Below are 18429 nucleotides of genomic sequence, written 5' to 3' on the forward strand. Positions count from 1 at the left end.
CTGTCTGTCTGTCAGTAGACACTGGTGGTTGTGTGTCCTGGTGGATCAGGGTTCGTCCTCCAGCTGCTACCGTGGGCTCTGGAGGTGCACGGGGAAGCTCCTGGGTGGCAGGGAAACGCACGGGGCCTCCCTGGCTGGCGCCTGTAATTTTACCTTCCCATTCATCAGCCGGAGATATTAATAATAACAGCACATCTGGATTCACTTTACTGTCCCACGTTAACCCCTTCCACTTCTGCCACAGCGCTTTGGGTTGTTGCTGCCGCCGCCGCTGTGGCTTCCTCAGCCGGGCCAGTCCCAGCCAACCCATCTCCCCCCTGCTCCTGTTTTTTCAGTTTCCCTCCTTGGCTGTCCGTCTTTATTCCTCTGACCGCTGCAACAGTTACCTTTTAGAGCCTCGGTAGAAAGCCGGCTGACCGCAGCATTGCCTGAAAATTGTGATCAATGTATGGCTCTGTATATAGCTTCTTGAATAAGAGGGAGATGATTTATATAAAGATTTGTCTGGAAAATTATTATATTTAACCTGGTACTTTCTCCTCGCTCCGTAATATCTATTTCAATCTCTCCCTCTCTCTTTATATATACTGTGTATATACAGTATACATTTTCAGACTGAGGGTGTAATGATGACCACCATTACAGGATGTATAATAATGACTTTTGATCATAGTTTCACTGTTATCTCCCTAACTATAATAAAGACGCATGCGGAAGTTTGGACTGAATCAACAATTTGAATGTTCTTTGTGGTCCTAGAGACATATCATATTGAGGGCCCTCAATATGAAAGAGGCTCAGATAGCTAGCCTTACATCGCCCGACCGATTTGCAAATGCGTATTAGTCTGGAATCTCTCAGTTCATTTTTGTTTTCCAAGGGGCTTTACCAACGGGCATAGACCAAAATGTCTCTGGATATAGATAGACCTACAACCAATGACAGAACAGAAACGTGTCACGTAGCACTGAGTGAGTGAGTTGGTAAATTAAACTTTAACCAAATCCCGTCGGAAGGACGGCAAACACGTCTTTCTTATCAACTAAAGCTGTTTAGAGGGAAAACATCCCCTCCAGTTTGTTTATTACTGTCGCGATAGTGGATTGATCAGACCGTTCCACAGCAGCGGCAGCCATCTTGGTAAGGTCCCTCAACGGCGCTCCTCTGTATCGTTATCGTATCGAACCCGCCCCATATGGGATGAACCGTTGTGATTGACCTTTGCAAGGTCGGGTGGAAATCTGTTTGAATGGGAGGGTGGCCAGACGTATTCTGCAGAGCAAATTAAACATGAGCTGCGGATTTGTCTGGTTTCCCGGGCTGTCAGATAGCGGTACATAGTTTACTTTTGTCCAGCAGAGCTTTGAACCAAAAGCATCCATTTATTTTATTTCTTTTCTTTTCTTTCTCTGTAAATCTGGTGCTGAAGATGATATCATGAAAAAAACTACACTCGAAATCCACCACAAATCAGGACTGGGTGCTACATGTATGCTGATATGTGCTGTGTATCGATGGTTTTGGCTCTGATTCTGTTGGTTTAATGAGGCCTTTTCTGTTTGGTCTCTCCGGCATCTTCTGTAGTACAATAGCGAGTACCTTCCTCAGCTGGACTTTCACCATTCTCAATCATACAGTGTTCATAAGAGTGCACAAAATTATTGATTCATATAAAAATGTATTTGTTGATTAATTATTTTATGAATATTAGTTACATGCCAGTTGCTCAGCAACAGTGGCTTCTGGTCATGGTGTCGGAACCAAAATTTAGTGTGTCGGAGCTTTATCGATGCGGCCTCAGACTCTCCATAGTAATAAACGAGACTTGATGCGCTCTTGTCAGATTCAGTAGGAAGGCGGTCCTAACTCCGCTGTTCAGCAGCGGCCCGTGCGTCCCCTCTCAAGCAGGCAGTATAAATCACCTGTCTATAGGTGGAGCCAGGGGCCCGCTACTGGCATCCAGGTTTGGCTCCCTGCCCGCTGTCCTGCCCCCACAACACTCAGTGGAGGGGACAGCGGCAGGTGACAGTCTCCAAGCATAGCAAACACTTGTTTCATTACCAGACGCCCCCCAATCCCCGCTGAATGGGATCGAGCGAGAGCGAGCGACAGAGAGAGCTCCTGTTGCTCTGAGCTTTAGAGTAGACATGTTAAAATAACACAACAAAAAAACATGTGCATCACTCATCTGCTCCCGAGTCAACACGCATGATGTCACCGGGTGCCCTGCCAGCCTCACACACAACTATTCTGTTTTACCAGCTTTTTGTATAAAAGGCCTTATTTATTAAAAGAAAAAAAAAAAAAACGAGGGGAGACGGCTCTTTTTCCGTGCACTGGACTGAAAGGTACCTCCCAGAGAGAGAGAGAGAGAGAGCGAGAGAGAGAGAGAGAGAATCACATCCAAAACAACCTGCTATAAAACACTTAAATATTTCTCCACTACAGAAATAAACACATGCCAATTAGCGGCCTTATTTTTGGAACTACCAGTTGAAGTAAGTTGAAAATATTACTAAAACAGAAACCCGCCCGATGCCGAGAATTAGAATTGAAGTTCACTACGGCTCCGACTGTCAGATTTGGACGGGCGGCGAAATAACTGTCATCTCAGAACTATTCGGGCAGTCCGCCGGGCTACAGTTGTGTTTGACACTTAAACGAAATGACAGAGTGTGAGAGGGATGAATCCAAAAGCGGACAGGCCCGTGTTGATTCATGAAGTGTGAATTAGTCGCCGAGAGTCTAGGAGGCGTGCGCTGGGTGGGCGGCGGCGCACACACACACACACACACACACACACACACACACAGCCGCCTGTGTTGCCCGGGGGCCGGAGACGCGAGTGACCTGGACGGCTCGGCGCGGGAGCCGGCGACTGGGCTCACATGATCCGTTGGAAACGCAGCCCCCCGAAAGCTGCACGCGGCGGCGGCGGCAGCGGCGGCACGTCGGCTCGGCAGGCGATGAAAAGCCTCCCTTGACGTGCGCTTAAAGGCTCGGCTGACCTCCCGCCACCCCACCGCCCCCACCCCCACCCCCCCCCCCACCCCGAGTGTGGATGCCTGCCGTCTCCCCCGGCTGTCGACCATATTTAATTCACATCGCGCGCCAGACTGATGAAGTGCCTAATAATCAATCACGAGCGGCGGTGTTTACTTCCATTAGTTACAGTTTGCAAAATGCGATCTGTAACTGATGAGCTCCATTCTCTCTCTTGGCGCGGTACGGCGAAGTGAATGAAGGGGCTTTGGTGGTGCGTGTTTGTGTGTATTTGAATGTCAAACCGGCTTGCGCTTGTGTGCGCATCGCGTCCGAGGATTGCGTCTCCGTAGAGCGGGACAATGCTGACGCAGCCAAATATTGCAATATCTTTGACCTAATACTTGATCAGGATATGTTGAGGATAACCAGGGATGCCTTTTACAGTGTGTGATAGCGCTGGGTGTTTGGCAGGATCTCGTGTTTGGATTCAATTTGTTCCGATATTAAAACGATTTATCACAACACGATTTAATATTCACATGTCGCCATGTGGACACGACGTGCATAACGAGAAGTGGCACCAACTTTCCAGTATACCCCAAAATATGCATTTAATACAGAAATGTAATATTTCCGTTCCTTGTGCGATGTAAGTTAAGCGGGAAAGAGCTGCACAACCACCATGGAAACTAGCGATATTACCATTTGGTTCAGAAGTTGAAATGTTGGAAGCCGTCCCTAACGTGTATGAACCACGTAAACTACTGGTCGGTCAGATGGCCAATCCGCTCGCCGTGATTAGAAAATTGAGAACTGATGAATGGGGATGAGCAAAGCAGGTAGAGGTATGCGTTGATAAGTCACTGTAGTGCAAACTTTTTAGGACCAGAAAAACACAAACTCTTAAGCTGTATCACAACATTTACCGCAGCCAAAATCCCACATGAGCGCAAGTTGTGATGGGAGCGAGTGTGCGTCCTCATACTGTGTGTATCGTTCTGCGAGGCGTTTTGTCTATTTTGTTTATGCGCCACTGCACAATTAATACTATTATATAGTTGTACAACCCAGAATCACGATTGTGGCGCAAGCCTCCCCCGGCGCGAGTCCCTCGGGACGATTGCGCACATATTAGTATTTTTAGAGCTTATTGTGCGTAATCACCGGGTCTCATGACATTTCACTGCATATATGCACTGTATGACCGTATGTATATGTCTGTGACAAATAAACCTCTTGAATCAGAACATTGGATTTTTCTTGTGGCGGCCCCCTCGCCATGTGGCGCCTGAAGCCCGAGACGTCCATCGCCCTCTGACGTCATGGATATTACTATCTTGGCTTAAACCAAGCCACTTTTCAGCCTGGACGACCTACACTTCGCTACACCTCACAGACTGCTTAATTTAATTTTGCTCTGACATTTTGTCTGACGTTCCGCATGTCGCGGTGCTCACAAAGGAGCTTTCAGTGAAGTTTCAGTCTTTCACTATGACACTCTCTTACAAATGAACTGGGCGGATTTTATTTTTTTGTTTTTTCATCAAATCTGATGTTATTTGCTGTTAATCCAAATACACATTTGTGATGACTTGGGAATAAGAAGCAGTGTCGGCGTTTCGGAGGTTCACTGTTTTTAAATGGCACATTACACCACCGGTTTAATTACTTTGTTTGGATGCGAGGCTATAGTCTATGAAAACTTTATGAGAGTGAACAAGAATGGAACAAATCCACACACACACACACACACACACACATATACACACACACACACACACACACACACACACACATATACACACACACACACACACACACACACACACACCGTGCTTTGGTACTCTGAGAATTTGTGATGCCTCAAATCTGCAACCTTTGGGGAAAAAGAACAAGCTAAGGCGCTAATTAAATAGCTCATTAAACACCACAAATATTTACAAGCGGGTGATCACACACGCCGCCAAGATGACAGAATATCGGATAGAAATAGGATTTATTTGAATTAATTTCAAACGCATTTTTGTAATTGACCTGGAATTGCCCCGGATTGCGTTATGTGCCATGATTTCATCGTCGAAACTATTAAAAAATAAAAAAAAATCCCACATCATACAAAACAAGGCGAGTTAGAAAATTGCGGATTGATTGAAAAGATACGATTTTGCCAATCCCCAGAAACAGCGGGTGACACAGGCCTGCTATACTCAAACAGAGCCAAAACATATAACATGCGAGAGTGACATCTGCTATTTGAATCAAGCAAATATTGCCTTGCAGGAGTCAAAAGTAGCAGTTAATTGAAATTAGGCTCACAGTGAGAATAATTGTTCTGATTGTGTGCTCCTGGTTGACAGCAGAATGGAAAAGTGCTAAACAAATTACCCCAACTGCAAACCTCCCGGGTGGCAGGATAAACTGAAATGGCTGCTCCCCTCTCATGTCTGTGTGTATTCAGCTTGGCAATGCGGCCCCCAATTAGCGGGAGGTGTGAAAAACGTATTGAGGCTGATAAAAATGTGTGAAAGGTGTTCTTTTACCATGCGAGGCCGTCTGCTCTCCGCCGCGCTCGTTTATATTCGTGGTCGCGGCCTGTGTACCATTGTAATTATGCTCTTTCCCTACATACACCCCGCTACGATAGTCCCAGCATTCCGTGCCCTGATCTCAAAGAACATTTTCCCAAGCAGGAGCCATCTGATGTTCACACCACCTGACTGCCGGTTGACCGGACCAGTCGGACGCCGTAAAACCCACGTTTTTGATACATATATATTTTTTTCGGTTGGCATAACTTCGGAAGTCGGCATCTTTGGGGTGTAGGACCGCACACTGCCGGCGGACTGCGCCTCCCCCCGTGCCTGTAGCTTTCCTCTTCGCGGCAGGGTTTTTTTGGACACGGGTCGGACGGATGTGAAACGGTTTACCGGCCCTAGCAGATCCACGGGATTGCCAGAAAGCAGTAACCGTTTACTGGGTAGACCCTTTCACACCACTGGTGTAATATGACAGTGACGGGGTTAGGTGGATAGGGTGAAAGGGGCTTTTGTGTCATACAGTAAGTGGAATACCTGACCTTAGACCCAGCTACATAATATTTGCATTGTTCCCTCCACAGGGGTGGAAGGCCCCCATTCTACTGTAAGTATCTCTGGGCTACCTGAGCGAGGCTTTTCTTGGTCGCCATGTTGAAGGTATCCGCCAAGAGAGAGCGGTCTGCTTCTACTCACAAAATGAGAAACCGGCATGGAAGGCTTCAACGAGCGCGGCGGAGCGCGACTCAAACATATTCATTGTCAATGCATATCTAAAAGCACACCAACCCCCCCCCCCCTCCCCGCCCCCTCAAGAAAAAAAACAACCCCAAAAAACCCCTTTGTACTTCCCAAGGACCAGACCCCGGAGAGAAGGTCATTATGTCGACTGGTTTATTAGCAAAGGAAATTGTCTTTGGTTTTTACCTCAGAGTGAAAAGTCTTCAATTAGGCAGGCGTCTGTCTCCAGCACTCTGGCTTTTTTTTTATTTATTTTTTTTTTTTAAGGTGAATATTTCACTATCAGAATGTTCCTGTGGTAAAACAGTAGGAGAGGATTAGAGGAAACAAAAACAACTTACCGTTAAATGAGCCTGGCGATCCCAGCGCCACTTAATGGGAACCATATTTGGATTCCGTCCCGTAGAGCCACATGAGAGAGGAGACATATCTGAATACACCGTGGACCTATTAGGGGAAAATCCATCCCAACCGCATTTCAAAAGGGTTTCTTTTACTTTTAACTTATCTACTCATGGATGCCAAACTGAGTTAAAGAATTACTCACATGATATCGTTTTACTCACTGTCTCACACACACTTGCATGCATGACTATCACATTTGATGTTTCAATGGGAAGTCTTGAATATATAACGGTAACTTATATCGATCGAAGGTGCGAATACTCGAATATTGTGCGTCTAAGAGTGTATTTTTCTGTGGTGTGCATGTTTATACGTTTGTATTTGCATGCTGTGTGTGTGTGTGTGTGCGTGTGCGCGCGCGGTGCGTGACTGTCTGCCGTGTGGCAGACAGGACAGACAGGCCCATAGCATCCAGTGTGTGCATGCAGAGGGTTGGAACATGCAGGTCAAACTGTCATGCGCTTATGAGCGATAGTTTATGATATGTGCCGCTCAGATGAAAAAATATAACGCTGACATTTTCCAGACTTCTCACCATCATCTGACTGTAAGCGAAATGAGTCGTGTGCTGAAGTGCTCGGATGAATTAGCTCATTCAAAATGAAACAGAGATGCATTTATCGAAATGGATGGCTTATGGCTGATGTAGCAGCTGGCTAAGTTCTTCCATTAAAAATTTTCAAAGAGTGATTCTCTCGGCGTTTGAGTTTAGACAGGTTTGCAAATTGTGATACTTTCCATGGCCGCTGCTAGTGAGCGCTGTTTATTTGGGAGTTAATTTGGCCGGGTTTATTGACTCTTTTTTTTTTTTTTTGTGGCAGACTTAGACTAAAATATTGCCCCGCTACTACAGCTGGACACATGCGTTGAATGTTGTTCTTTTTTTTTTTTTTTGACACAAACATTTGGAAAGAGAAGGACGCGTCCTCTTTTGTTGAAATTGTAAAAGTATCAGACCAGAGCCTGACTCTCGGTTTAATGTTGGCTCAACATTTTGTTGATGAGCTCATTTTGATCAGTGATCATTTCGACGCCCCCCCCAATTTTTTTATTTTTTTTATTTAATAAATTAATAAACTAATAAACAAACAAACAAACAAATAAATAAATAATGACTGATGGTCATCATGCTAAGTCAGTGGACAGGGAGAGACTGAAATACCAACAGAGGGCGAACCAATTCCAAAAGGAACCGACCTCTCACATCTCCGCCCCCTTCGGTGGAGGGGGGAGGTGTTGGGGAATCTCCTGCAAACCAGCACGCACGCACACGCACGCACACACACGCACACACACACACACACACGCACACACACACACACACGCACACACGCGCGGGCGCAATCAAGGGGGGCACACGAATTACATCACGATCCGTGGGGATAAAACGGAGGTTGCGGGTCGTTTCTCCTTCGCTTTTCGTGCGGGAGACAGCGAGGCACCATGCCGGTTCTTCTACGCGCGGGGAACTCGAGACGATCAGCTCATTCCCCGGAGACCTTCGGAGCGCACGCACGGGCACAGTGATCCCCGGGTGGCGGCCAACCCCCCCCCTCCCCACCCCCCACCCCCAATCCCCCCCCCCCCTGCAAAAGAAGACGCTCGAGCCCGTTTTAGGCGTCGTCCCAACGACACATGTCACCCGCGTCCCTCCCCGACGCCGAGGGACGGGTTTTTTTTTTTTGGGGGGGGGGGGGGCTTTTTTTTTTTCTTCTCCTGGACACGAGCGCGGCGGATAGAGGTCCACGCGTAATTGCGCACGCCAAGCGCGACGCGCCCGGACGCCGCTTCTCCCCTGCACCCGCCGCGGGTGCGTCGAAGTGGTCGGATCACGCGTGAGAACCATGGACCATTTGGCCCGTTTTGTCGCCTTGTAGTGACGCGCGCCAGGCAAGAAGCGTCCGGCCGCAAACCCGAGGGACGCCCAGCAGCCTTTCCTCCCTGGTCACGTCGAGCGGTTGGATTGCGCTCGGAGCCAGCCATGGAGCGGTCGCCCAACCCGGTCACCTTGTACGTGCTGCTGCTGTCTCTGGGACTGATGGCGGAGAAGGGCGTCTGCCAGCACTACTACCTCCTCCGCCCCATCCCCAGCGACACCCTTCCCCTGGTGGAGCTCAAGGAGGACCCGGACCCGGTGTTGGACCCCAGGGACAAGGACCTCAACGAGACCGAGCTCAGGAGCCTGCTCGGGGACTTCGACGGTCGCTTTTTGTCCGTTTCGCCGCCGGAGGACAAATTCACCGGCCACAACAACAACAACAACGAGGAGCTGGATGACTCGGAGATCCAGAAGCTCCAGATGCCCAAGGAGATCAAGGCCATGGACTTCGAGGTCCAGCTGGGGAAGAAGCACAAGCCCGGCAAGAAGCTGCGGCGGAGGCTGCAGCAGTGGCTGTGGGCTTACTCCTTCTGCCCGGTGGTCTACACCTGGACCGACCTCGGGAGCCGGTTCTGGCCCCGGTTCGTGCGGGCGGGTAGCTGCCTCGGTAAGAGGTCCTGCTCGGTACCGGAGGGCATGCACTGCAAGCCCGCGAACTCCGCGCACCTGACGGTGCTGAGGTGGAGGTGTGTGCCGCGCAAAGCGGCGCTCAAGTGCGCCTGGATCCCGGTGCAGTACCCGGTCATCACGGAGTGCAAGTGCTCCTGCTCGAACTGAATGTCCCCTCTCCATCCAGAATAAATTAAGCTAATTATTTTTTGTGGTTTTTTTTTTTTTATTCATATGCACTACCAAGTGTAAGGAATGTATTTTATGTATATGAGGTGCCATACAGTTATATATGTGTATATACAGTGTGTGTGTATATATATATATATATATATATATATATATATATATATATATATATATATATATATATATATATATATATATATATATATCTTCCTGTACAAAGTCAGTATTATGTGTAACCAGAGAGTCTTTACCATATTTGTGGAGTGTATTGGTTATATGTTTGTATTTATGGACATGGCGCATCGTGATCCCAAGTGAAAAAAAGTATACTTAAGTGTGTTATTTGGAAGTAGTATTTCGTTTCAATCAATCAATACCATTGCTGTGTTAAATTGAAACCACTTAAGTTGTACTGAGTGTGTACTTAAATATATAATAAATATATATTTTTCATGTACTTTTGGTAAAATATTATACAAGTATACTAAAGTACAGCTTAAGTTAGGCTATTTTTCATATGTTTCAGTTGACTTTTTATAAGTTACACTGAATTTCCAGCATATTAAGACCTGGATGTACTAAAACTGGGTAAAAATGGGTAGCAATATACTTGTATAAACTTGGATAAACACACGTTATATACTAAACATGTACTTTCAGTATGGAAAAATATACTTTTTTTTCACTTGGGATATTATAAGGACTTGTGTCCCCTATGAATGCAGATCAACCTCAAAGTTCAAGTGGACTATTTTATCACGCAGGCAAATTGTTTTATCATGTAAATTAAGAGTACTGCTATTTATTCTTTATATTCTTATAATAAAAATGACACTGAAATGATTTTAAACGGCATGCCTTGTTTTTTCTTTACAACAAGAGTCCAAGTCATCTGTGTGGTCTTCATCGGCTGTATCCTGCTGCCGTGCATCGAGGTCATCACTTCCTTTTTGTTCAGTCCCCATTAGAATTAACCTGTAAATACTCAACACATTTACACATCATTTTATTCACAATGACATGTCTGTACAAATCTTCTTGGGTTTCACCATGTGTTGTGTATTTCAGGATATACAACGTTTCTAATGTTGAAATACGTGGATAAGTAGCTTTTTTGGCCTTCTAGCGAGTGCCAAAACCCTACGTGTAAAACTGCCAGTCATCCGTAAAAACAGTTAAGATCTCCTGCCTCTTACAAACCCATTACAAATGTAGTTAATGCTGATAAAGGAAGGGACTGTGATTTATTGATCTAAGTGCTCAGCAGCTGCTAACGGTTCCCACAGTCTTTCATCTCCAGAGCCCACCTCTGTATTTACATCTCAGCAGGGGTGAGCTGAGATGATCCTGCAGTCTACACCAGCAGCAACTGGATATACAGTGTGTGTGTGTGTGTGTGTGTGTGTGTGTGTGTGTGTGTGTGTGTGTGTGTGTCACGTTGGCTATGTGCTTCAATAGCCAACCTAAGACATAGGCCTCGAGGTTATTGATAACCTCCGTGAACGAGTGGAAAACATTATACCTGTTTGACATGTAGGAAAGCCGGGGGGCTCACACACGTCATACTGTCTTGTCATCCAGAGCGATGTGTTTCACTTCAACTATACTCTTTATTTCATTTTAACCACAAGAGCCATAACCTGTCTGCTGTGAGCACACTATGAGGCCAGTCCAACGATTGATTTATCCCAGTATCGTCTCTCAGGTTTGTGTGGTGTCTGAACCAGAGCTGAACCAACTCAGTAGGAGTCCACGCCTCTGCAGGACAAAGGAGCAGTCCCTCATCCACATCCACGTCCCCCACCCCCACCTCCAGTTAGACTGTGGGGCACCGAAGGGCCTCGCGTTTTTGCTTTGGCCGTGTCAAGGCCGTAATGATGCCACATGGACTTTAGAGCTGTTCTCTTTTTCGACACGGATTATAATTTGCGTATTTACTTCATTTGTCAGAGAACGGTAACACTGTCAAGGATGGTTGTGTGTCAGGTTAGCTTAAGATGCCGCTTCTCGCGTCCCCGCGGGGAAATCGCAAATTGTATCGCATTCAGCGAAGAAGATCGGAATCGGCCATACGATTTAAAATCTTGATACACTGCAACTTTTATTGATTTTAAATCAAAATCACATATACAATGAAGTTGGGGAAAATGGCCGGTTCAAGCTGACATACAGAGAGTACCAACTCCGAGTACCAACTACAGAGAGTACCGACTATGCTGCTACAGCCCTACATAAAAAGATAAAATAACACTTTAACACTATATATAACACTGTATAGATACAGAAGCACTGTATAGGATGTAATGAGAGGAGTTGTATGGATTGGCCCTTGCAATTACATACAGAACTGTATACTGTAATAATAACAATAATCATTTTTATTATTATTGTTATTATTATTTTATATATGTATCAAGTAAAATCTTATTTATACAGCATGTCAAGTGCTGTTGTAGTGCCATGCAATGTGCTTTATTGAAATAAACGGAATAAAATAAAAAGGAAAAAAAAACAAAAACACAAAAAGTCATCATAAAGTGAGGAAATTGGAAAAGTACTAATAATTAATCAATTCCTGAATTGAATTGCAGACATTTCCTCAATAGCTTTAGACACCAAAAATCGTAATAGATTGATTATCAGCTATGCATTCCATTCATGTTTACAGGCTGTCTGAGCATGATACTATTGGTGTAAAAGCAACAAGCAACTAATGATACGGTGTCTGGCTTGGGAAACCCGCAACTTAATGATAAGCTATAACCTACTTTGAGAACTATAAATAAATGCAGATATTGTTACTTTCCAATTTCATCTCCTGATAATAATTCGTATTAGGCATTCAAATGATTTCAAGGGATGGCCTGTCAGCCGTGAATAAAGCAGTTGTAAGTCCCTTCTCTCTCAACCTTGTGTATGTTTTGGAAGCATAGATGGCAACGGCATGTCAATCCTGTAACCATGTAATAGATTGCGAAGCCCAAATGTTTTAGTGAACATGTGGTCACTCTGTAGAATAATGTATTTCCTCAACTTTAAACAAATCACCAGTTAGATCACAACCTTTTCCATTAATAACTGTCAAGCACTTGCTGCCCGTTTTAATTACTTCACTGACACAGATTTAATTTATTTATGCAGTAATGATAACTAATGGTGTACTACTCAGGTACAAACAGCGATGCTAATTTATATTTATTACCTAATTCATCACTGGTGATCATTTTTAGATAGCCAAACAAATGTCATTCGGAAGTGTTCCTTTGCACAGTATGGCTGATGCTTCTCACTATAATTGACTCGCAGGCTCTTCCCGCTCGGCCCCGTGTACCTCTGTCTTCTCTGCATTTTGTGCCAGAGCAGCGGAGAAAGCGCTGACGCTGGTCAGATGATTTGTATGTGGAGTAATGGATGTTGACAGGGTGCTTGGTGCACGCCTGCTAATACCAGCTGTGGGCCGAGGGGATGCACAGGCGCTGCCAATATGCCTCATCGCTCTGGAGCAGAGTCTTACCCAAGCCACCATCAATGCCGAGTGTTGAAGCCAACTCACAAGTGCCTCAAACTGCAGTTTGGCTATTTGTCGCCAGGCCCTCGGGCTGAGCGGAGGTCAATGGAAAAAAATCAAATAATAATAAATCTCACTAGAATGAATACTCAAGGGTCTCGGTGTCTGGCCTCACAAATTCCTCGACTGAATGGAAGACAATGGAAAAATAATCTGCAACTTCTCGCTAGAAATGCAGTCAATCGTTTTTTGTTTTTTTTTCCATAAGACTTTAGGTTCTCAATAGCTGCGTTCATGTCTGCCGACGGGTGTCTTGGGTGTGATTTTGAAAACGACTGTCCCAAAAAGAGGATTTTAAGGCTTATAGAGAGGTATATTTGGTGCCCTGATTGACAGGTCCCTCGCTTGCGGTCTAGCAGGGTGGGCGTGTCTCTTCCGTCCCCCGACTGTCCGGTGGTTTCACTTCCCACCTCAGCACACCAACCCTCCGCCCCACTGACCGAATTAAAAAGGTTCTGCCTCCGTTTCCTGCCAAGACGGTGGCGAGCGTGAACCCAAACTCCAGGCTTTTAGAAACCAACGGGTGACATCACAGGCCACAGACAGTCTATGCTCTTACTGCATGGTGGCTAAATCAATCTCATGTCTCATTATTTTTACCAATACCTTGGTATTGCTAAAGCAACAATTTCTTTAATGACTATTGGTGCTTTAATACAATATATACACAAATACACATGGATTTATGGGGATACAATAACCAAACTGGTAGATGTCTCCATTCTTCCTTTCGCCTAGCTGGAACAGTGCATCGGTTTTGTTCAAAAAAGTATGGAAACAGGATCACTGTTACTGTAATATGGCCTTTACGACCAGGGGAATAGATAACGTGAGATGTATCGCAAAGTTGCCATCATCAAAGTCTGAAACAAGTCGAGTCTCGTTATTAAGCTATCAATATTAAATAGATATATTGCCCATTTGTACTTTATAGTCCCACTTCCCACAGCGTGGTCGACCCTCCTGTCCACACAGAGCTCTGAAGACTCAGATAAGGGAGAATGTAATCCTCATCACCACTAGCACTCCATTAACTTAATGAGCTCTTTAGGTATAGGTTATTTTTATAGCTTTCCAAATCACCCCCCTCGCCCCCATCCAACCCCCCCGCCAAAACCACCAGCCCCAGCCTCCTGCTTTTGCTTAATCAACTTTCTTTTCCCTTCACAGAGATATGCTGATGCCAAAAACTTGTTGCTGATTAAATTCTCCTTCAGGGCTTTTTAGGTATTTTCCTGATCAAAGAAAAACTCTCCTTGTTAGTTTTGCCAACAACAACATACAGCTGCTCATTCATTTTTCATTTTTCATTCCTAGGCCGTAAAAGTTGTGCGTCAGGATTGAGTAGTTAATGGTTTTCAGTAATTTGTACGGACTAGTACATCAGTTCTGCCAGGCAGCCATTGCACTCGGCCTGTTCAACTTGCAGCCCGTGGGCCATGCGCTAATAATGCAAAAAGTCAAGGTTAACAATGAACTGTAGTTAGAAATATCTGTAGCGTTTAAAATACCAACAACCATATGTGTATGCAGGAGCATTGTGTATTTAAGAATACGAAACCTGAGCCGGTCTCCCCTTTCCGTGAAAGTCGTTCCGTAAATCTCCCCACTCTCTGCCTGGTATCGTTTCCGGGGAAATGCCGGTTCGGCGGCGAATGGAAGTGTGTGTGAATGGAAGCAGTAACATTGCCGGGGCAAGCACGTAAAGTAGGGGGGGGGGAGCCGAATCCAAACACCGGCGAAGCACAAATAGTGGGTTTTTACAAATATTAATTTCGTACAAATATTTCCAAAGTTATTTGTTTTCGGGATGAAAAAAACCCCCCAACATTTGGAAAAGTGCCGAGCCCGAGCCGGACCGTAGCGCTCGGCTGCAAAGACCAGAAATCGAAGCGCGTCCGGTTCCTACGGAGACAGGTCTTTGTATTCTTAAAACGTGTTGTTTTTCTTCTTAAAAATGCCACTCAGACCCTGGAAGTGTCTCTCAGAGTTAGGGTTGCGGCGCGGGGACATCGGGCACAAAGGCTTCGTTTCCCCCCCTGAAACCGGAGCGCGGAGCCGGAGAGGGATCGGGCTTGTACGTCCATTGCCGAAAGATTGTCCAAGCGATCCCATCTACACCGGACATAACGTACTAACCCCGCCCATTACATAGGGCCAATGTGGGAAAGACTCCCTACTGCCATGGCTGGATATTTTTTATCCAGCAAAGGATAGAAGGGAGCTTTAGTTGATTTTAAGCCTATTTGTGTAAACCGAAATAAGAGACAAGATCATTTGACGAATATGAAGGTGATTTAGCATTTTCTTTGTTTTACAAGTGCAGCTACAATCACAACAGTGAAAACGTGCTCGTTGAATTTGTTGAGCGGCCCTGATCTAGACAATTTAGTTCCTAAAACAACCTTTTTTGCGTGACGTTGTGAGGCACGTTCAGCAAAAATGTAAAAGCAAATGGTAGTAATTGCTATTCAGGCCATGTGATACCTGTTGAATGCTTGGCACGGATGTAGTGAACTGAATACATACTGCATGCTTACATTAATGATAGATGTACATTTTAAATACAATGCACTGGAGGAGACCAGGCTTGGTTGGCAACAGGGCTCGGTTGAGGGTAACATTTTAGTTTTATAGTTTCGAAAGTAAAAAAGCGGTGTGAAAGTCTGTGATGAGTGAAGGTTAGCTGGTCAACCCCGGTAGACATTTAGTAAAGCATATGGTAAGGTGTGTGTGTGTGTGTGTGTGTGTGTGTGTGTGTGTGTGTGTGTGTGTGTGTGTGTGTGTGTGTGTGTGTGTGTGTGTGTGTGTGTGTGTGTGTGTGTGTGTGTGTGTGTGTGTGCGTGCAAGCAAGCATGCAATAATAATATTAATGCACAGCATTAATAGTGTGTGTTTGTTTCATCTATATTCATATAACTACACAAGCACATGCTTTCACACACACAGACAGACAGACAGACAGACAGAAACAGAAGCGGAGAGAGACAAGGAGAAATAACAGTAGGTCTATTATACTGTAGGTTCATGCCTGTGCATTTGAAAACTAAATGCACGTCTTCACATTATGGGGACAATGTGCGTTGTACAAACTACGTTGTGATGGGTTTTTATTCACTTCATTTGTGTAACGTTCAAATATTTTTAGTCAAATACTATTATTTTTTAACAAAATATGGTTTTTAACCACAAATGTTTTTAACAACAAATGTTTTAAGTTTTCTTGTTCATGAACTTGTCACTGTAAATGTATTGTTTTGCGGGGGTGTTTTCAGAGATTAAAAACTATTTTGAAAGATTAGAACCACGGTTTATATTTTTAGTTAATTGTTATTATTTTGAATGGTCAGTGGCAAAAGTAATTAGACATTCCTGCTGGGGAATTTATTAAAAATGTTGTTTGGTTTTAAAAATGGGCAGGTATTCTAATAAATGCTCACGTTTTCTGGTTCTTGTTTGAATGACATGTTCAAATAGTTTCTCGTCATTGCTTCATCTTTTTTTTTTTTTTTTTTTTGTAACTATAGCATTTTAACACCAGCCCATGGAGGGGCCGGTTGGCCCGACATGACTTTAACGACGCATCAACTCACTTTAGGACACATTTGTGTGCATTAAAACACACGTATTGACGGCTGAGACGGCGTTTCATTTGCTGCTGGTTTGAATATTCAAACAGAAATGACGGCAGAGAAACACGGCGGAGGGTGAAACGTGTGCCAACCAACCCCCATTTCCCCATTCACTATATTTAGTGCGAGGACACCTCGACACATTTTTCCGGGTCGTGCTGAGGGATCGAATCATACTTCATCCTCCTCTCGGGCTGTGGCTGCTACTAGCTGCTGTCAAGTAGTTTTGTGGGCTTTTTTTTTTTCGTTGTTGTTTTTTTCTGAGACTATATTAAAACGTTTTTTTTTCCCTTGCACTTAATGATCTTGAAGTTCAAAGGATGGTCGGCGGGACGGCCTCCTCCTCGGAGGGAAAGGAGTCGAAACCGCTTTGATTTCACAATATTTGGGTTGGCGGTTGGCGGAGCCCGCTCTTCCAACGCAGGCAGGTATCAGACGGATGCCACGATTCAGAGATCTACCGAGTCGGGTGAGAACGTTGTGGAGCTGAGGAGGAGAGTGTACGGTCCGGTCAGGGGTGATCTTCAAAGGTGTTCCACATTTCCAAAATATTTGGGCCGCGATCAAAGTCACGACCTGCGGAATACACACGTGAACCGCTCTTCAAAAGCAGCAAAACCCTTTTGATATTGTGTACGGGTTCTCGCAGGTGTCCAGCAGCTTGCACCGTCTGTAGCCACGACAACTTGAAAAAACGAACTAAAAGGAAATTAAAATATTCATACAATTACATATCCAACACAATCAATTGTAATGACTTTGGTGTAAATCATGTGTTGGATTGAAGGCTTTTTTATGTTGCGTTGTTTGGCGCAGGTACAGAAGGAAAAAATGACATCATACAACACCATTGTAGCCTACTACAAGTCTTATTTTTCTCTTTTTTTTTTTTTTTCTCTCATACACGTCATTCATCCTCGAATGAGAGTTGAATGATGCCGTGTTTTTAATGTGGTTGAACCTCTCAGGGCCACCGCGCTCGTGATCCGATAAGATTGGGTCTTCAAATCAGCCCCAATTGCAATCTAAATATGCACCGTTAAAATAAGTCTAAAAATATGTTTGATTGTTTGTGGATGGACACGTGGAAAACAATATGCAAGTGATGTTTGCATCCAGTGAACGCACCCTGGGTGTGTTCACTGGATGCAAGACCTCCAGGTCCTCCGGGTGCAAGACCTCCAGATTCCTCCAGTGGTTCCAGACCCGGGTCCTCAAATGAATGATAACGGCGCGGTGGTGCTGGGTCTTAGGATTCAGCCTCGGAACTTAGTGGAGGTTTTCCCCGTCAATTTTTTTTTTTTTTTCAAGGGGTGAGGACGTGTTAGATTAATTTTAGTATTCCCTATTTTGGTTCGCCTTTTTTTTTTTTTCGATTTCTGTATCTCCAGAGACCGTATTTATAGTGCACGTCTGCAGGAAATGCGGTGTGGTTTAGTTGACTCAACTAGACTGCGCGCCACCGCCACTACTGAATGAACTAAAAGGCCTTTGAGACCGAGATATTACACTTCTGTCCGCCTCACACGTCAGCTATTGAGCTGGAAGCGGAGCAGTTTGGGGGAGGTGGCTCTGAGAACCATTAGGATTGGATGAGGTTGGATGTCGGCCATCAAACGGGCCCGTGCGGAACGGGGTGGCACCAAGCACGCGGCGGAGGAATCGGCCACGAGGCAGCTTTCGTACGGTCGCCGCGGCGGTGGGAACGGAGAAGCAGCCGCCGAGAAAGAGGTTTCCCACCTGATAACGTTGGTGTCTCGGCACATATTGTTTTTAGATAGACACATTTAATTGGATTTCACCCGTCAACAGGAAACTTCTTAAATGATTGGCTCCTGCTCATAGATATAATTACAAAAGGTAAACGCAAGATTCTGTGTTATTTTG

At 45.0% G+C, this 18429-nt stretch overlaps 1 protein-coding gene across 1 annotated transcript; it reads left to right on the top strand.

Moving 5' to 3' along the window:
• The first annotated feature begins 8526 nt into the window (after positions 1-8526).
• Positions 8527-9322, top strand: nog1 (noggin 1). The gene has a single exon (XM_080008963.1). The coding sequence runs from the start codon at positions 8647-8649 to the stop codon at positions 9319-9321; it is 675 nt and encodes a 224-aa protein (XP_079865089.1). The 5' UTR covers positions 8527-8646; the 3' UTR covers position 9322.
• The last annotated feature ends 9107 nt before the right edge of the window (positions 9323-18429 follow it).

Source organism: Zeus faber, assembly GCF_960531495.2.
Source record: "Zeus faber genome assembly, chromosome: 11".
Classification (NCBI taxonomy): Eukaryota; Metazoa; Chordata; class Actinopteri; order Zeiformes; family Zeidae; genus Zeus; species Zeus faber.

What these genes read in the sequence shown, in the direction of transcription:
- nog1 (XM_080008963.1), top strand. Translation starts at nt 8,647, where the DNA reads ATGGAGCGGTCGCCCAACCCGGTCACCTTGTACGTGCTGCTGCTGTCT.